This window comes from Episyrphus balteatus, chromosome 3 (assembly GCF_945859705.1).
Source record: "Episyrphus balteatus chromosome 3, idEpiBalt1.1, whole genome shotgun sequence".
NCBI lineage: Eukaryota > Metazoa > Arthropoda > Insecta > Diptera > Syrphidae > Episyrphus > Episyrphus balteatus.
Genome location: NC_079136.1, coordinates 35,139,827 through 35,160,371, shown reverse-complemented (window position 1 = coordinate 35,160,371; position 20,545 = coordinate 35,139,827). Strand labels below are relative to the sequence as shown.

The 20,545-nt window shown below is 32.3% G+C and overlaps 1 protein-coding gene across 1 annotated transcript; it reads right to left on the bottom strand.

The window, feature by feature from the left end:
* Positions 1-13,034: 13,034 nt before the first annotated feature.
* Positions 13,035-18,278, bottom strand: LOC129914927 (sodium channel protein Nach-like). The gene is given in 9 exon segments (XM_055994379.1): positions 13,035-13,201; positions 13,302-13,685; positions 14,060-14,264; positions 15,974-16,123; positions 16,195-16,312; positions 16,376-16,503; positions 17,476-17,659; positions 17,723-17,929; positions 18,070-18,278. Coding segments are annotated over 9 exon segments (1,752 nt in total).
* Between the last annotated feature and the right edge of the window lie 2,267 nt (positions 18,279-20,545).

The following is a 20,545-nucleotide window of genomic DNA, read 5'->3' as shown; positions in this document are numbered from 1 at the left end:
TAAAAATTTGATTTTAATAAACCAATATTTGCATTCTGTTTTTGAGGAAGGGGCAGTCAAAGCATCCACAATTTATTTTTATTATTTTTTTTCATTATATTTCAAATCAGTTTCAAAAAAAAATATATATATTTTTGCTCACAGTATTTTTAATATAAATTGTTGAAAAAGTGTCTATTTTAGCTTTTTTTACTTTGAAAATTCCATTGATCACGCACACATGCAAATTTAGTTCAAAAGAATGCCACGCATAAGCTGGCGCTGATGAACTCTTTTTTTCTGTTCTTTTCTATTTATTGAAAAAAAACTTGCTCTTGCGCTCTCATTTTCTCGTTATATTTTGTTTTTGTTTTTTGTGTTTACATAATATGTACTTTTTTTTTTTTTGTTTCCTATTTCCTCACTCAGGCAGGCAGAAATCATTCATGAAATTATGAAGATGCTGCAGAGAGTAGGTAGATAGTAGATATTTTTTGCAAGATCATTATCTTTTGTTTTCAAAAAGGGTTGTTTTGTTCTTGTTGACTCTTGGGTTTTTTCTAACAATTCATTTCGTGTTTATAATATCGCACCCGCGGTTGCTAGTTGACACTTTTGGGTTTTTTTTTTTTTGGTGTCAGCGAAATTCTTTGCATTGTGTAATATTCACATCGCTCGTGCGGGGATATAGGTAAAGGATTAGATATGTGGTATGCATTTGTTTGTGTGTAAAAATGTGTATTGACATTTGACATGTGCTTGTGCAAAATGATTGATTTCTATATTTAGGTTGATTTCTGGGTTGTATTGTTTATTATACTACACTCGCGCGTGCGTGCGGGGTTATATAATATAAATATGTATATCGTTTTGTTTTTCATAGTCTTTGTTTATATGTTGCGGATTCGGTTTTTTTTTGTAGGTTTGTAGGTATAATAGTTATATTTTCGCGGGGGAATGTGTAAAGGGTTATATAAGTGTATTTGTGGTTAGAATGCACCTGATGGTATTTATAGAAATAGTTTTGAATAGGTGAAGATGCTCAGTATGTTTCCTTAGCAAAAACAAAGTTTTTAAAATTACACCTACTGAGGAAACAAGCAAAAAAGTAGCTAATGCCTATCTGAATTTATAAATAAAATATCAGTTTGAAAAAATAGATCATTTTTTTTTTTCAAAGTGTTGAGCTTGAAAATTATTTTTGAAAACTTCCCTAAACTTTGATTACATAGTTGAAAAATTAATTTCAAGGTTTAAAAAAAAGTAACTTATAAGTTACACTGGTCAACAAGCTTTTTGCCACAAGAACCAAAATATACTTTTCTATATGTTTTTGATATGCTGAACTCGAATCTGAAGTCAGAAAATGTTTATTGGCCTCCGTTTTTGAAATATTACCGTTAGAAAATACCGAAAAACGTCATTTTGGCTGTTTTCGAGGTTATGTTTTTATGTGGGGTAGTTCCTTATGAAAAAATTTGTAACGGTTCCTATAAGAACTGGTTTTATTCTTTCAAAAAATGTTTAAATCTTTCCGATATCTTTTTTACTTCCCGAGATATTTAAAATTTAAGGAGTGGTCTTTGACTCAGAAATAGCACTGGCCAAACAAATTAAACTTTTTTTGCCACAAGAACCAAAATATACTTTTTTAAAGGTTTTTGAGTTGCTGAACTCGAATGCGCAATCAGAAAAATGCTATTGGCAACAAATTTGTTTATAATGAATTACCCCACATAAAAACAGAAGCTAAAAAAGAGCCAAAATGACGTTTTTCAGTATTTTATAACTGTTATATCTCAAAAACGGAGGCCAATCAAATTTTTTTTGACTTCAGATTCGAGTTCAGCATATCAAAAACCTATAGAAAAGTATATCTTGGTTCTTGTGGCAAAAAAAAAGTTCAATTTTGTTGACCAGTGTTATTAATGCTGCCTTATTTTTGTTTCCTAATAATGTAGGTATAGGTAAATAAAAAACAAAATCGATTCAACTGAGTTCATTGCATTGGTGACTCTAAAAAAATCTTTATTAAAAAGGTGTTGAAAGTAAATTGGATTGATATCGAGTCCATCCTCAAACAACATATAGATAAGAACCTAAACATTCTATATATTGTAAGTAAATACATTTCCATGTCAGCCGGCACGCGCGTGTGCGAGATAAAAAATTGCTCAACGAAGAACAACTGAAAAGTGAGCAAGAACCTGAAAACCAATCCTTCTGCGCATCTACTCATATTTTTATACAAACTACACAAAGGATACTGTCAAGTATATTATATCAATGCACCCATATAACACATCCTCTACCTGCTTCTCCGCTGAACAACTATAATTATTATTATAATGCAAAAAATTTCTCTGATACACAAAAAACTCAAATGCCATCCACAACAGCAACATGGAAACAAGTTTTCATTTCAAAAATAAATAGGTATACACTCCAGAAATCTTTCATGAAAATATTGAATTTCAAACCAGTTTTCGTCCACAAACACCATATCCATATAAAGATCTATGTAGTATACCTACATCCATTTGCATGTCACCCCGCACGCGTGAGTGCGATGGCGATCTCACAAAGAGACAATGAATGAAAACCATAACCAACATCCTGAGAGTAAAAAAACCAGAGAATTCGATGGCGAGAGAGCGAAACACATTCACTAATACACACAAATGCTTTTACATGAGATTTGACTTTGCTGAAAAAGGGAACCCAGTCTTAAAAATCCAAATCGACGGTTAAACTGCAAAACCTCGTAAGTCGTTTTTGACTCTTTGTTTAGAAATCGAAAAAAAAACCTCTTAAACAATTTAAAAAAAAATAAAGAACTAAAAAAATAGTTGATTTGAGTTATTAAATAAACAATTTTTTTGTTTTCTTCATTTTTTTAATTGTTTTAAGAGTTTTTTTTTCGATTTCTAAACAAAGAGTCAAAAACGACTTACGAGGTTTTGCAGTTTAACCGTCGAAATATTTCTTCTAAATAATAAAATCATTTTTAAATTTTTAAAATGCGCAAAAAGTATTAAAAACAATCATTTCTTATGAAAAAAAAAGTGAACAAATCATTTCCATCACCTAAAAATTCATTTTTTTGATATGACAACCTATAATAAATTTTATACCACCTGAAAGCTTATTGCTTCAGCTCAAAATATATATATCGATCATGTCTATTAGGCATCTACAAAAAGAGCTAGAATTTTTTGAACTCGATTAATTTTCATCAAAAAAAAGCAAAAAAAAAAAACATATACTTTTATGTTCTCACGCTATTGAATCAATTTTTTTTAGATAACCTATAAAATAATTTATAATTTCTTATAATTTCACCTTTCATATGAAGGTTCAATCTTATTTCTGCGATGCCTAGAAAAAAAGTTAGAATTTTTTAAAGCCACCATGTCGAAATTCCAAACTGAGATTACGTTACTTCCCACACTTCACTGGTGGCTGTTCATGATCAACAGATAAGTTATCACAGTATAAGTTGTCGTCGCTAACAACACGCGCGACACAACTTAGCTGACACAACATGTTGTCGACCCCAGTCAACACGAGCCAGTGACCAGACTGCAGCGAGGGTTCCCACAGGTGGGAATTCCAGGAATATGAAGTCAGCAGTACTACAGTCAGCAACACTAACAACATAACAATAAAATTAGGTTTCTTTCGGGCCAACAAAATATATATAATTGAGTTTACTTCTATCAATAAAAGAGCTCACATCATTGAGCAAAAAGTACAAAAACTGTTTTTTTTAGTTCATATAATAAACAAATCCATAACTGGCGCCCGAGCAGATTATCGCGGAATAAATAACCGTTTACTGAAAACCCGTGCAAACTTAAATAAAATAAGTGAAACCCGGTTAAAGTTAAAAAAAAATAAAAGTGAATTAAAACACTAAATGCAAAAAGTGAACTAAGACACTAAAAGCAAATAAAAATAAAAAAAAGTGAATTAAAACACTAAATGCAAAAAGTGAACTAAGACACTAAAAGCAAATAAAAAAAAAAAGTGGATAAAAAGTGGATTAAAACACACAAAAAGTGAACTAAGACAGTGCGTAACTCCCCTGAGGAAAAGAGGCCCCCCAGTAGCAACCAGCAAAAAGGAGGTGAAATTATTTACCAGCCGCCCAGGACATAAGGAAGATGATAATTACAATCATAATAGCGTAAGGAAGTTTATTATTTTTTTAAAAATTTTTTTTTCTCAAAAGAAAATTATTTTTAATTTAATTAATTCAAAATATATTAAAATAATACGACAAAATATATAAATAAATTTATATAAGAATTTACAAAAAAAAGTTACAAAAATTAAATAAGAAATAATTACGCAGTAATTCAAAATATATTAAATAATACGACAAAATATATAAATAAATTTATATAAGAATTTATTACAAAAAAAAAAGTGACACAAATTAAATAAGAAATAATTACGCAACAAGCGAAAAAAGAAACAAATTTTTATATTACAAAAAATCCAAGAATAAATATTTTTTATATTTCAAAAATATTATCTTCACAAAAGTGTAGAAAATTTTAAATCAAGAATAAATAGTTTTAAGAAAAATATATAAACATAAAAAGTGCAACATGGCAAACCAAAACAATAATTTAGTTCCCCCACCTATTAACCCCCCTAATTTGAATATACCCCCTCCAAATCCACAACCACAAGGGAATCGACCACCACCACCTATTCAACCTGCCTTTATCGCTTCTCCGGAATTAATAAATATTATCGCTGAAGTAGTTAATTCAATAGTTAGGCCAGACTTTGATGCTGTCCCTACACGGGACCAAGCCATTCGCCCCGAATTATTGAACAATTTGGAAGAACTTGATAAGATACCCGATGTCGTAAGATCCTTGCGGGATTTTTCGGGTAAGTCAGGAGAATTCAGCTCCTGGCGTAAAAGTGTAGAACGTATCTTAAAAATTTATGAACCTCTCCAAGGTACACCAAAGTTCTACGGTATCTTGAGTATAATTCGTAATAAAATTATTGGTGATGCAGACGCCGTATTGGAGTCGTATAATACTCCACTAGACTGGAGAGCAATTTCCAAATGTCTAACCTTACACTATGCGGATAAAAGAGATTTGGGTACTTTAGAGTACCAAATGACATCTTTCGTTCAAGGATATTCTTCAGTGCAAGAGTTCTACCAATCGGTATATAAACACTTGTCACTCCTCCTAAATAAGATTTCCTGCATGGACGTTGGTCAAGAGGCCATCTCTCTGTTGACTAGCAACTACAGGGACAAGGCATTGGATACTTTCATTAGAGGCCTAAACGGAGATCTTCCAAGACTCCTAGGCATGAAAGAGCCGTCGGACCTCCCAGAAGCCTTAAACTTATGCCAAAAACTGGAAAATCAAAAATTTCGCTCCCAATATGCGAGCAACCATCAAAATCAGCAACATTTAGGAAACTATCAAAAATTCCAAAATAGACGACAACAACCAACATTGTCCACCGGATATGCACAGAATAGGAGAACACCACAACAAAATGCTTTCTATCCAGAAATTGCCTACTTGCCACAACCTAACAACAGTATCCCTAATCTTGCTTACCAAAATAAGCAAAGAAATTATCCCAACTACCCCAACTACACGCACCCTAATTATAACTACCCCAATCCTAATTACCCTAACTATACACAAACACAACCTAACTATAATTTTCCCAAATTTGCTCCTCCACGCCCACCCAAACCCCAACCCAAACCGGAACCAATGGAGACATCAACTATCCACTCTGGTGCCGTAAACTACCAGAACCGTCCCCAACCGTTTAAATACGCTGGTAAAAGGACACAAGGGTTCAACCCTTCAGTTCAAAATATGGTACCTCAGAAAATCCAAAGGAATTTTCATATAAATTCTGAAAATCCAGTTCCATCATCTTCAAATATACCTCCAGATTTCACCCTGCAGCCAACTGGATATATCTCTCCTAACGATGCTTATGCCTTCTACCAACAACCAAACGTACAAGAAGCAGAAAACGATCCCGATCTTTATAATTATATGCAAGAACAGATTGAAGATCAGGAACCCGAAGCCGATGAATGTGACATTCATTTTTTAGGTTAAATGACTCTTCGCTGCCATACTTTCAATGCAGAACGAAGAGTGGACAACTACTAAATTTTCTAATTGATACAGGCTCGAGTAAAAATTACATCCAACCATGTTTGGTAGAGAAACCTCTTCCAAACGAACAAACATTTTTGGCAAAATCATTTGCAGGTAACATTGAAATAACGAAACACACGTTCGTTAACCTATTTAATTTAAATGACGTCAAACTGAAATTCTACCTTCTCCCAACCCTTAAATCTTTTCATGGGATCTTGGGAAATGATAGTCTTAAAAATTTACATGCAGTTATTCATACAAAAGATAATTTTATGTCAATTTTAGGCAAAACTAAAATTCGAATTAAACAACTTAAGTCACAATACGTAAACCCCATAGGTATAAAAATTGACCATATGTCAGAATCGCAGAAAAAAACTATAGCCACTATCTCTCAAAAATTCAAACCTCTATTCGCTAATCCAAATGAAAAACTTACATACACAACAAGAGTCATAGGAGAAATACGCACCAACACAGATTCCCCAGTATACTCGAAATATTACCCTTACCCCGCCTCATTAAAAGATGAAGTGGAAAAACAGATAAATGAGCTTTTGGAAAACAATATAATTAAACCTTCTCGATCCCCATACAATTCACCTGTGTGGATTGTACCAAAAAAACCCGACTCATCAGGAAAAAAGAACTTCAGACTTGTAATTGATTACAGAAAATTAAACGAGGTCACTATCTCTGATCGTTACCCCATCCCAGAAATTAACGAAATATTATCCCATTTAGGTCAAAGTAAATTTTTTTCAGTTCTCGATTTAAAAAGTGGTTTCCACCAAATTCCCCTAAAACGTTCCGATACGGAGAAAACAGCTTTTTCCATTAACGGAGGCAAATACGAATTCACCCGACTTCCCTTCGGACTTAAGAATGCGCCATCCATTTTCCAACGTGCAGTTGACGACATTCTGCGCGCTTACATCGGTAAAATATGTTATGTCTACATCGATGACATAATTATATTTAGTCAAAACGAAAAAGACCATGCATGTCACATAGAAAAAGTACTACACACTATGCGAGGCAAACATGAAGGTACAACTAGACAAATGCCACTTCTTCAAAGAAGAAGTAGAATTTTTGGGCTTCATTGTATCGTCAAAAGGTCTAACGACAAACCCTTCCAAAGTTCAAGCAATAGCAAATTTCCCAATTCCAAAAAACCTAAAAGAATTACGATCATTCTTAGGATTGGCCGGATATTACAGACGGTTCATTCACGATTATGCTAAATTAGCAAAACCATTAACGAGGATGTTACGCGGCAAAGAGGGCCACATTTCAAAATTTAAATCGAGCAAAGTTTTAATTTCACTATCCACCGAAGCAATAGAAGCTTTTAACAAACTTAGAAAATCCCTTACTTCTAAAGATGTAATCCTCGCCTACCCTGACTTTAAAAAAAGTTTCGAACTCACAACCGATGCATCAGAGTACGCAATCGGTGCAGTTCTCTCGCAAGATGACAGACCAATAATGTTCATTTCAAGGTCATTAGACAAGACAGAAGAACATTATGCTGTCAACGAAAAAGAAATGCTTGCCATCATTTGGGCATTGGACAGCTTCAGAAATTATTTATACGGAACAGCTCACGTTAAAATTTATACAGACCACCAGCCGCTTACATACGCTATGAGTAACAAGAATAACAATTCGAAAATGAAACGCTGGAAAGAAATCCTTGAAGAATACGACCACAAAATTATATACAAACCAGGGAAAAGCAACGTAGTCGCAGATGCACTATCGCGTGCTCCACAAAACTCCGAAGTATTCTCACTTACCGCATCTCAACATAGTGACCAAAGCTCGTCGCATAATTTAATCCCTAGTGTTGAAAGCCCAGTTAACGTTTTTAAAAATCAAATCTTTCTTCTCATTGGCAAAGAAACAAAATACGAATTTAAAATCCCTTTCCCAACCTACCATAGACATATATTCACACAACCAGATTATACCATAGACCAGTTAATTTCAATATTTAAAAGAGTCTTAAACCCAAGTGTTATCAATGGTCTTTATACCAACGAATCAATTATGGGAAGAGTTCAAGAAATGTATCCGCTTCACTATCAAACTTTTAGAATTCGTTTCACTCAAACACAGGTTACCGACCTCACAAATGTAATTGATCAGAATGAAGAAATCTTAAAAGAACACAATAGAGCCCATAGGAACGCTAAAGAAAACAAAATTCAACTCCTTTTCAAATATTATTTCCCAAAGATGAACGCTCGAATTTCCGAAATTATTAAACAGTGTAGAATATGCAAAGAACAAAAATATGAACGACATCCTAATAAACCAAAAATTCAAGAAACCCCAATTCCACAATTTCCAGGCGATATAGTTCATATTGACATTTACTCAACAGATTCAAAACAGATACTCACTGCAATAGACAAATTTTCAAAATATGCGCAAGTAAAAATTATTAAATCAAAAGCTATATTCGATATAATTGAACCTTTAAGGCAGCTCATATTTTCCTTCGGCGTACCGAAAAAAAATAATTTTCGACAACGAAAAATCATTCAATTCAGCAACAATATCCTTCATGCTTCAAGATCAGTTAGGAATCCAAATTTATACCACCCCTCCTTACAGCAGTTCGGTAAACGGTCAAATAGAAAGATTCCATTCGACACTCTCTGAGATAATGCGTTGTTTAAAAGCTGAACGACCTCGAATGCCATTTGATCAACTTCTTGATTGCTCTGTATACGAATATAATTACTCTATTCATTCTGTTACAAATAAAAGACCAATCGAAGTATTCTTCGGTAGGACTGTTACAACAGATCCGAAGCAATTCGAATCAGCAAGACAGGAAAATATTGAAAACCTCCGATTGAAGCAGAGTAAAGATTTGCAAACCCATAATAAATCAAGACAAGAATTAAAAACATATTCACCTGGTGAAACCATTTATATCAAAATTAATAAAAGGCTAGGAACAAAATTAACCCCCAGATTTAGAAAAGAGATTGTTAAAGAAGACAAATCAACCACAGTTCTAACAAATTCAGGCAAAATAGTCCACAAAAATAACATTAGGAATTAACTTTTTCAGATTTTTCCTTTGCGGTGTGCTAAGCGAAATACAAATTTTGGATTATTCCAATTCAAAAATTGTAGCCACGAACATGGGCCCAGCAAAATTACAAATCGGCGCGTTAAGAATTATCCACGCCATCGACCTAGGCCAATACGAGGAGATCTTAACGAATATCCAAGCCGACATAGACCATCAAGTCAATAAATCCGATCCCAGTCTTCCCTACCTGTCCCACCAAATATCCGAAGTCCTCAAATCCCTAAATAATTTAAAACCCAATAGAAATCCGAGATCAATGAACTTCTTAGGAAGTGCATGGAAATGGTTGGCCGGTACTCCGGACCACGAGGATTTCCGAATTATAAAAGCACACACACAAAAATTATTACAAAATAATGAGAAACAAATCATTATTAATAATGTATTAACAAAAAAATAAATAAAATAAGCAATATAACAAACAATTTAGTAGAAATTACTAAACTTAATGCAATCCAAAAAAACGAATTTCTGTTAGACATTAAGTTCAAAGTACAAATCATAAAAGAAGAAATAATCAATATAGAATACGCTCTACTTTGGGCAAAAAAATAACATAATAAATTCATTTATTTTATCTAATTCCGAAATCGAAATTGTCAAAGAAAAATTTAATAAGCAAAATGTACCATTCATTAACTTAGAAGAGGCACTAGAATTTTCGAATGTAAAAATAGCCTCCAATAATACAAATTTACTTTATATAATAACTATTCCCACAACGGGAACAGAGATTTGTACAAAAATTCTAATCAAACCTATTAAACAAAATAAAAATGTAATTAAAATAAATTATGAGAACATATTAAATTGTAACAATAAAATATATGGTGTAAAAAGTAAATGCAATACTTGCAACAATCTAACTATCTGTAAAAGAAACGAAATTATAAATTTAGAAAACGACAATTGTACAAGAAACCTAATCCAAAGTAAACAACTAAACTGCGACGAAATCAACAACCAGCATATCCCGACTGTAGAGGAAATACACCCAGGAACAATACTACTCAACCAATTCAACGGCTCTATTCTGGTGGAAAATAAGAAAGTAAATCTAACTGGCTCCTTCATTGTGCAATACAGCAACATATCAATAGTTATAGATGGGCAGGAATACCTATCAAAGGAGACTCCAGCAGGAAAGCCATTACCTGCAATCTTGCATGAGAACTTTTCAACAAAAACCTACAAGGAGATTCTCACAATGGAAATGCTCAAAGAACTGCACATCAACAACACGGTGCATCTAAAGAAAATCCAAAGCGATGCAAACATCCATAAAATCGCCAACTATAGCCTTTCGACCATCCTAATACTTTCCATACTAGCAATAATCGTCAAAATAATCATTCCAACCAAGAAAGTCATACAAATCAAAGAAGAACCAAAGAAAGATCATATGGACCAAAACAAAATACCAGTGCTCTATTTGTCGACTGAGGACAGTCGAATTTAAGAAGGGAGGAGTTATCACATTATAAGTTGTCGTCGCTAACAACACGCGCGACACAACTTAGCTGACACAACATGTTGTCGACCCCAGTCAACACGAGCCAGTGACCAGACTGCAGCGAGGGTTCCCACAGGTGGGAATTCCAGGAATATGAAGTCAGCAGTACTACAGTCAGCAACACTAACAACATAACAATAAAATTAGGTTTCTTTCGGGCCAACAAAATATATATAATTGAGTTTACTTCTATCAATAAAAGAGCTCACATCATTGAGCAAAAAGTACAAAAACTGTTTTTTTTAGTTCATATAATAAACAAATCCATAACTGATATCCACAGGTGTTTTGAGGTACGTCGCAAGTTTTTTAATTTAACATTGTGTAACATCATCAGGATGCTCAATAAAGTTAAATCAAATTTGTATTATCTTTAGATCAAAAGATACCGTTACCCTTATCTCAAAATTGTGACTACAAAATTAATTGAAATTTTGCACAGAAATAGTCCTGTCTATTATCTATCTACAATATAAATTTCATTTATTTATTTGTTGAAGAAAAAAGATAAAAATAAAAAACGGTTAAAAAAGGCCAAAAAACTTGGGACAAAAAAACTTGCTTTTCCCGTTATTCGGTCAAAAACCATTTTGAAATACCAATTTTTTGCACATGTATGCGCACAGTCATAGACTACATGTTCTATAAGCTTGAGATCTTTAAATGCTAGGTGTTTTTCAAAAATTCTTATTTCGAGACCCAAAAACTTAAAAAAAAATCTGTATCAGACGCCTAACTTTTTTTTATTATGTTTCGAATGACGTATTTCAAATTGTCAAAAAAATCACTACTTTGTCAAAGGTCTACCTCATGTTTTAGTTTTAGAAAATAATTAATAATTAATTATTACATGAGTTATTATATGTATTTTATTATTTGAATTGTAAAAAACTTAAGTTGTCACTCTGGCAGACGGCGTAAAGGCATGTTATAAAATGAATTGTTATACAAATTATGAACAAGAAAATTTGATTAATAAAAGTCATTAATAATTGAATTGAATTGAATTGAAATAATTAATAACTTGGTTTTGAAATTTTTAAGAATTTTGTAAATACCATTTTCAGTCTTGTAATAAATTTATCTATTGATTAAAAATAAAAATTCAACTCTTTACATTGTCGCGTTTAGAAAATAGCCAATTTTTTGAAATTTTGTTTTACCCCTATTTACCCTATTAAAAGATGGAATTTTTTAAAATCCTTCAAATGTATTTAACTTTAGGTTATTATCTTTCAAATAAGCTATAGAAGATTTTTGTATCTCTAATAGTTTATTTTTAATTTTGAATTGAAATTTTTTGCCACACTTGCGAAAGTGCGAGAGTGTAACGCTAGAAAATGGAGTCACTTTTTTGTGGTGGCTGTCATGGTCCATCGAATTATAAGACGTTATCACGTCTGTACGGCAAAATACTGTATATCAAAATTCTGTAAAAATGCTGTAAAAAAATATCGTTTTGATAATGTAAAAAAGTGCGCGCGCACTTTTTTACATTATCAAAACGATATAAAGTGCGCGCGCACTTTTTTACATTATCAAAACGATATTTTTTTACAGCATTTTTACAGAATTTTGATTTACAGAATTTTGATGTACAGAATTTTGAAATACAGTATTTTGACCAACCAGAATTTTGCTATACAGAATTTTGACTTTCAGAATTTTGTTCGTACAGCATTTTGCACATACAGAATTTTGACATACAGTATTTTGGCATACAGCATTTTGAATACAGAATTTTGCAACATACAGAATTTCGACCCCAACCCTTTTTTTTTTTATATAAAAATTTTCTAACTTTTTTGTTGAAAAATGTTAGAAAATTTGTATATAAAAAAAAAATATTTTTTTTTTAAACGGCTTTGGTTTTAAATGTTGGCTAGTAATAACTACAAAATGCCATACCAATTTTATTAAAAAAAAAATAATATTTATAAGAAATTAGATGTCAAAGAAACGGCTGTAAAGATTTTGAAATTTTTTTCTCTAAACCTACTAGTAAAAAAAACTGTTGTACAAAGTTTCTCAAGGATCGTGTTTTTGACCATTCCTCTTTTTAAGGAATTCTTCTTTAGCGATCAAAATACGAAATAATAAGACTGTTCTTTTGATGTTACAAGAGTGAGTTTCTACTTGTATCACTTTATTTGAATAGCTATTCAACAAAAACATGTTAACCCAAAAGGTTTTACCAAAGTCATCATCATTATTATGTATTTGATTATTTTTCATTTTATGATGCCAATTTTATTTAAGGACAAATAATTAACTTTTGTTTCTCTGCATCTCCCTTCATCCGATCCGCCATGATTGTCTCCCACAAGAATACGAAAATCTCCCCACCAAAAAAGTATAATATCTCACAGACTGCAACCAACGAGAATCCGGTAACAATTCCGCATATGTTACCAATTGTACCTATGGAAAAGGAAGGAAAAAAAAATGACAATTTATCATCACGCATCCTTTATTGTGTCCTCCAGAGTAAATATACAGAAAAAGAGTATAGAGCACTTACTGAAAACCTCAAACCAAGAATTTTTAATAATCTGCCTATAAAATGGAACAGTCGGCTCGGCGAAATAAAGTTGCAACTTGGTGATGTCCGTGATGTTGCTATAGATACGGTTCATATGAAAAAAAATACCATTTTCCGAAGGAAAAAAAAAAGATGAAAAGTAAAAAAATTTTAATATTTCTACTTTCTCATGCTATTTTCTCTATACTCACTGAACACGACCACCACCATAACGGAATCGATCCAAAGGCAGTGACATCAATGACACCTTGTATTGGATGTCGGAACAAGACGGCAGGCATTCAGGACAATAAAGACCATCTTCCATTTCACGTTCGAGTCCTCGAACCGTTTGTCTTTGGGTTATGACGTTCATCCATTTAACTGCTCGAGTAAACCACCACAACAGAAGCAGAGTGTGTGTGTGGTTTGGTGCCAAAATTGAAGACGAAAGGTAATGTTTGCGATAAAATAAAAAAAAAAAAGTGGAAAATAAAAAAATAAAGGATTCAGGTCGAGGTAATTTAAAAAAATTCAAGACACTGATCTGGATATCTAGTGGGTTGTGCTGAGTGTTTATAGTGGCTGTGGTTTTTTGTGCTTTTTTGGCATGATAACGAGCACAAGGTGGTGCTGTGTATTTTTCATTGCAGGATTGCAATTTTAATGCCAATCCGTTTTATCATGCTTTTTAAGGATAAGGTGAGACTTTAAAACTAGGACATACGAGGATGCCATGCATATATGCATATACTTACACTCGTATCGATTTAGACACTCCAGATGCTGTAATGTACAGTGGACTATTGCAGTGTTCGTGTCTAAGAAGTGATATGGATAGTAAAATGGTAAACATTCACAAAGTACAATGATGCTCCTGATGCGACATTGTGTAATACATCTATTCAGGCTATAATTTTCTCCGTACATATTAGGGAGTTCATCGTCAAAGTAGCAAGCTCTCTGCAAAATGTAATGTTTATTATGGAAATTTGAACACGAAAAGCTTAATTATACAAAATGAAGCTTTCTTCCCTGAACTAAGTAAATAAAATCAATGGTATTGAGTCTATTCTTGCCAAAAAAAAGTCCAGCCATCTGTTTTGTAACAATGGTGAAAAAGAACGGCATTCCCAACATCCCAACCTAATAACCAAGCGAACAATGAAAAGAAAGCAAAGAACTCTTAAGATGACACCGAATCCGTCATCAGCAACATTAGGTACCATACCTTACCGGAAATCAAGCCCCTTTTTAGACCTTACCTTCCCCATCAACACTGGCTTCCATTATACCAAAATTATACGGACCTACGTTTGCCCAACCTTGAACATTAGCTTGTACTAGAAAGCTTTATTGTTGTCTTATAACATTAAACGTCAGATCTTCAACTATGTACCTATTTCAAACCTGATTCTGAGTAAATCGTCTTACCGGCACTGTAGCCACAAGGAACCTTCTAAGTTCCAAATTTTTCCACCGCTATTGACCATAAAGAGTAATCTGATATTTTTGGGGTTTTGAAAAAAAAAAATAATATTCAAGACTGGGTCGCACGAACTTGCTCTTAAAGTTTAAGTTGCTTAATTGGTATGCCATTTTGTAGAAATCACTAATCAACATCTTAAACCAAAATTTCAAAAAAACTCAATGTCCCGTTTTCGAAAATTTGAGTTTTTTAAATCCAAAAATATTTTTTTATTTTATTTTTGATTTACTTATATTAAAATTATATAAATTCTTTTGTATAAAAAATTTCGTTGAAATACAATTAGCATTTTGGCAGAAAATCAGATTTGAAAAAAGCGGTCCAATGGCGGGTACCGTTAATAAAATGATTTTCAAAAAAAAATTACCTTGTTTAAAAACAAACATTTGAATTTTTTTAACAAAATCGTTGGGAGCCGTTTTCGAGAAATTACACTTTTTCGAAATTTTTATATGACAGGTACCTACCGTTATTTTTGGTAACTGTGAGTAAAAAGTTTAGAGATCCTCAAAACTCATGGGATGTGTACAGTGTACATCCAAAAATTGCTTAAGACAAAAGGTAAAAAAGTACAAAACATAAAAAATGCCATAATTTGAAAAGATCGTTTTTTTTACTGTCTCAAATAAACCAAACTGATGCGACATCACTTTCGGAAACAGGAAACCAACTCAGGGATTATTGACAAATAAAAAACGCTGATAAAAGAACAAATAAAGCTGATTAAAGAACAGAATTTACTAGAAGGAGTATCAGCGTTATAAAGCTGCAACATGAAAATTCACCCATAGCCTGACAAACAATGGAATTTGGAAAAATATCAATTACTGAACTACATTTACATGATTTCACCAAAATAAAATGTTACGGTTTCTCTGCACTATAGAACCATTTGATTTTAAACTTATTGTATTCCTCACAAGTCCTAAAAGAAAGTGCTTTTTTCTAATTTAGTTTTACATGATAAAAGAGTTTTCGCTATTCAAATATTAAAATAGACTTTTTCGGTCTAAACGTCCGAAGTCTTTCTTTGTTTATTTAAAAAAAAAAAAATTTAATTTACTAAGTTGTAAATTTTTGGAGCATGAGAGAGTTTTCTATCCTTCTTAGATCATGTTTTTTTAACTTCTGCTGCCAAAACCTTAAAATTTCTATACAAAGCTCAAAAAATTGATCAACTTACCAATTTTGGGCTGTAGTGCCTAATACTTGGAACACTATCAGTTGATCTTGGTGTAATTGCCATATAAGAGTCTAGTTGACTTGGAATAAAACGTTCACTGACACCACCTGATGAAACGTCTCCATACAAACTATGCGGATGAACTAAAACCTTAAAAATCGAAAAATAGAGCTTTACTGTTGAAATTGAATTAAAGTGATTCAACTATGTTTTACACCTACAATGAAGCCATCTGTTTCTAGTACATTGTAAAAAGTGTCATTCGATAATGATCGCAGAGTCACCGATAAACCTTGAGTTGAACCAAAAAATCGCATTTTATGCGAACGCATACGATATCTTAAAATAAAACATTAAACTTTGTTTAACATTTTTTAAAGCAAGACTTTAAAGTCTACTAACTTATTCTTGCTATTGAAAGTACAACAATATCCGTATTTTGTTAATCCCATTTCGAATTCTGTAAGACAATCAATAGTCTTGCCTCCTAAATGACAATCTTTCAAGATGTCATTACATGACGGAGAAAGCTATTGGTAAAGGATTTTTTTTAATATCTTGATATAAGATTAAAACTATGTATATTAGGGTGGGTCAAAAAAATTTAAATTCGTTTTTTTGATTTGGTACTTTTTTTACTTCTCAAAATTTTCTAATTAACTGAAAAGTCATTATTATTAAATTAGTAACATAACTAATTATTGTATGGATTATTGTATGGGCTTAAATGTTCTACAAAAAAGTCCTTGGCATCAAATTGGTTGCTTTAACCGTTTAGAAGTTATTCGCATCCAAGTCACAATGCATAGGGACCATAAGAAAACTATTGAAGGCAGTGGGCATTGGTTTGGATGCGAATATCTTCTAAACGGTTAAAGCAACTAATTTGATGCCAAAGACTTTTTTGTAGAACATTTAAGCCCATACAATAATCCATCTTACTAATTTAATAATAATGACTTTTCAGTGAATTAGAAAATTTTTAAAAGTAAAAAAAGTTTTTATATTTTTGTTTAACTTCGACCTCGAATATCTTTCAAATGGTTAGATTAATAAAAAAAGTTAATGAGACCTTTTGTGTAGAGCAATCTGTTTCCTACAAGAATATGTCATGCGCATTTGATTATTGAAATTTTTCAATTTGTTACAAAATTAAGAACAAAAAACCAAAAAACGAATTTTTAAAGATTTTCTCGATTTTTGGACCTACTAAACGGTTAGATAATTCAAAAAAGTGTATTTAACCTTTTTGTAGGCGTTCAATTTTCTACAAGAATATGTAAAAAAAATTGGCTAAAAATTCAATTAATAAAAAACTATTTTTTTTAGTAGAAAGCTTGATGTAAAAATGGAAAATTGAAAAGCGAAGGACCTTCCCATTAATATAAAGAGCTCATATTTGGTGAGTATATTCTAGGGGTGTCTAGCAATCGAGTTTTCGAAGTACCAAATCAAAAAAACGAATTTCCATTTTTTTGACCCACCCTAATGTATATACTTACAAGTTGCATGGTTTTACTAGTATTAAAAAATACTTCATCATCTGTATCATACAAATCCAAAAAACCTTGAAAATATAAAGCTCTATCCAGGTCCATGGCGTCTTCAGATTGAAATAAATACGAAAGCATTTTAATATTCCCATAAAAATACTCGGGTTTTCTTCTTCTAGGGTCTCTATTGCTTCTAGAAAGTTATTGATAAATATAATTCATTCAATTTTTGATTGGATTAATGAAATGAACTTACAATTCAGTAGCATACAATAATGAAGATGCATTAGAAATTCGATTAATTGAACAAATGGAAACTGTTGGAAATGGTATCTTTTCGATAGGGTACAGTGGATCATAAAGAGTTACATGCAAATGTTGACCAAAAAACTCAGTTATAGTGTATTTAAGAAATAAAATTAACAAAGCAAGAGTCACTATGTGAAAAACAAACCAAATCATTCTGAAACGGAAAGAAAGACAAACTTGAAATTCTTGAATTATAATTTATGCTGAAGCTCCCTCCAAGGTGATGAAACAATCCAATCCAATTCATTTTAACTCACCAAGTTTGCACGATTAAGAACACAGACAAAAACTTACTTTTCACGAAATCCTTTTTTCTCCTCTACCAACTTTGAATAACCATGCAATGAGATATGTGCCAGAAAATCCTTTAACGATTCGGAAAATCGCATCCGTTCTTTCTTTTCGGGTATTTTTTCAATCCACCATGATTTTGGTTTACGTAATGGCTGCGTTATCATCGACATCGTCATCGTCGTTGGCGGCGGCGTCACCTGCAGCGACATGTTGTTTTTGTTAAAACAGTTTAAATCACTCGGAAAAAAATTAAGCCACTTGTTCGTTGGTGCGACATCGGCAGCCTTTATATAGAGATAAACGAGTAAGGATATATTCTCTTTAATGTGCCACTTAATTAACTCATTAGGCTAACATTGTGAACATGGCATCACAATTAAATTAACTGCTGTGGTGTTTAAACGGTTGATTGTAGAGCAATTTGTGCTAAGTTTGTGTTGGTTAGAGGTATACATATGTATGTATTTTATATGTATATTTGTATATGAAAATGATAATATGATAGCAAGCAAGAGGAAACGGAAACACCACCACCAAGAGACACACACAACATGTCCTTGTTTCAATTAAAAGGGGTCGTTTTTGTTAATTAAATTCAGTATGAGACCGAGACCGGCATTTAAGCTGATTTGGTCGAGACATTTCATACATATATGTGCTGAATTGTGCACATAAACAGAAGGGCTGGGAACTAGAAACAAATACAACAACTGTTGGGATTGGGAACCAAAAATTAAATGAAAGAGTTTCAGATTTTTTTTGAAAGGAAATACAATTTTTTTTTTTTTTTTTCTTTTTGTTTTGATGTTGTAAAAGTAGTGGGAGGTAATAATCTTAAATTGTTTGAAATTATGTCATAAGTACTTTGGTTTCCAACGTTTTACACAGACTGAAGCATGTGTGAACTATGAAGTCTTTTGGTAAGAAAAAAGGGTTCAAAAGACATAAAAGTAAATGTCTTTAGAAGAAGAAGAGTGTTTTTGATAATTATTAAAATGGAACACACAAATTTTTAAGTGTTAATTCGAATAATGTTTATAATCTTCATTCAAAAGCAAACAAATAAAATTAGGGATACTCGAGTTGATAAAGAATTAGAACTGTTTGACTATAAATAAGACAGTATCTTCTAAATAAAATAGATTTTATTTGACAAACAAATATAAACGAAACCAGAATATTATTAACTTTTGTTTTATATGAGTACATAAATTGTGGAATTTCATTGCTAAGAACCTTATTTTAGTATGTCCATTCGCAAGCATACTTTCTAACAAGTATTTCTTGAAAAAGGCGATAGTATTAGTTTCAGAGTGTTTTATAACAAAAAAAAGAGTGTGTGTACACATGTACACGCGACTGAAGTTATACTTCTCATTCAGTATATGTAAATGAATTTCATTTGATATTTTTAATTTCTATTATGAAGTAATTAATCCACACTTAGTTTTTTTAGATTTTTATCAAGTGAACAATAAATTAATTCTTTCATCCTCCTTGCGTCCATGTAGTTTTCAATTTATTCTGTGAAATTTACTCATGTTGTGCGGTTCAGAACGTACGGTATATGGTTAACGAAAGTAAATGAATTGCGCATAAAATGTGCGATATGGTAATTTTATGAGAATTGTGTGTGCTTCAGCACTAGTAGTAGCAATATGGAACTTGCAGGGTTGCTACAAAGCTCAAAAGTTAGCTGAGCTCAGCTCACAGCTCAGCTCAAATTTTGAGCTAGCTCACTTTTGAGCTATGTACCATAGCTCAGCTCATTTGAGCAGAGCTGTTGGGTGAGCTGAGCTGTCGGTGAGCTGAGCTGTTGGGTGAGCTAAGGTAAAGTGCGCTGAGCTGAGCTGTGATGGGTGATGGGATACATTGATTTTTATTTGGAAAGTATAATAAAATATTTTAAACTTTTATAAAACACCATAGCTTAAGTTTGGTTCTAGTTATTAATGGAATTATTTTAACACATGGATATTTTTATAAATAAAACAGAATTTTTCGTGATCTTTTTTCTTGGTTTTTTTAATAGTAAATATATTTCTATTTTTTTAGTAAAATATTTCTTTTTTTATCATAAAAAAAAATTCCGGTACAATCCGGTCTTTCGAATTTTTTTCAAAATTCCGAGAAAATCGCGTTTGAAAGTTGGGGTAAATTTTTTTTTTTCGAAAAATCCCCGAATCTTTGAACGCTCCTGGAAGCTAAACCGCTTGAGAGCAATTTTTGGGAGTGATGCCAAATGATAGCTTGTGTCATGGGCCTACGCTTTGCACATTATCAGATTTTTAAAAAATCGCCTTCCATGTTAAACCGCCACATCATGCCCTTTTTTCAGAATCGTGCCTTATTTTTGTTTACTTTTAAGTTCTCCCGGTTTGAGAACGCGTGGACTTACAGGGATGAGAGTTGTACCCAAATGTTGGTTAGAGTCATCGCTTCTTTTTGGCATTAAAAATTTTATTTTCATTTTCTT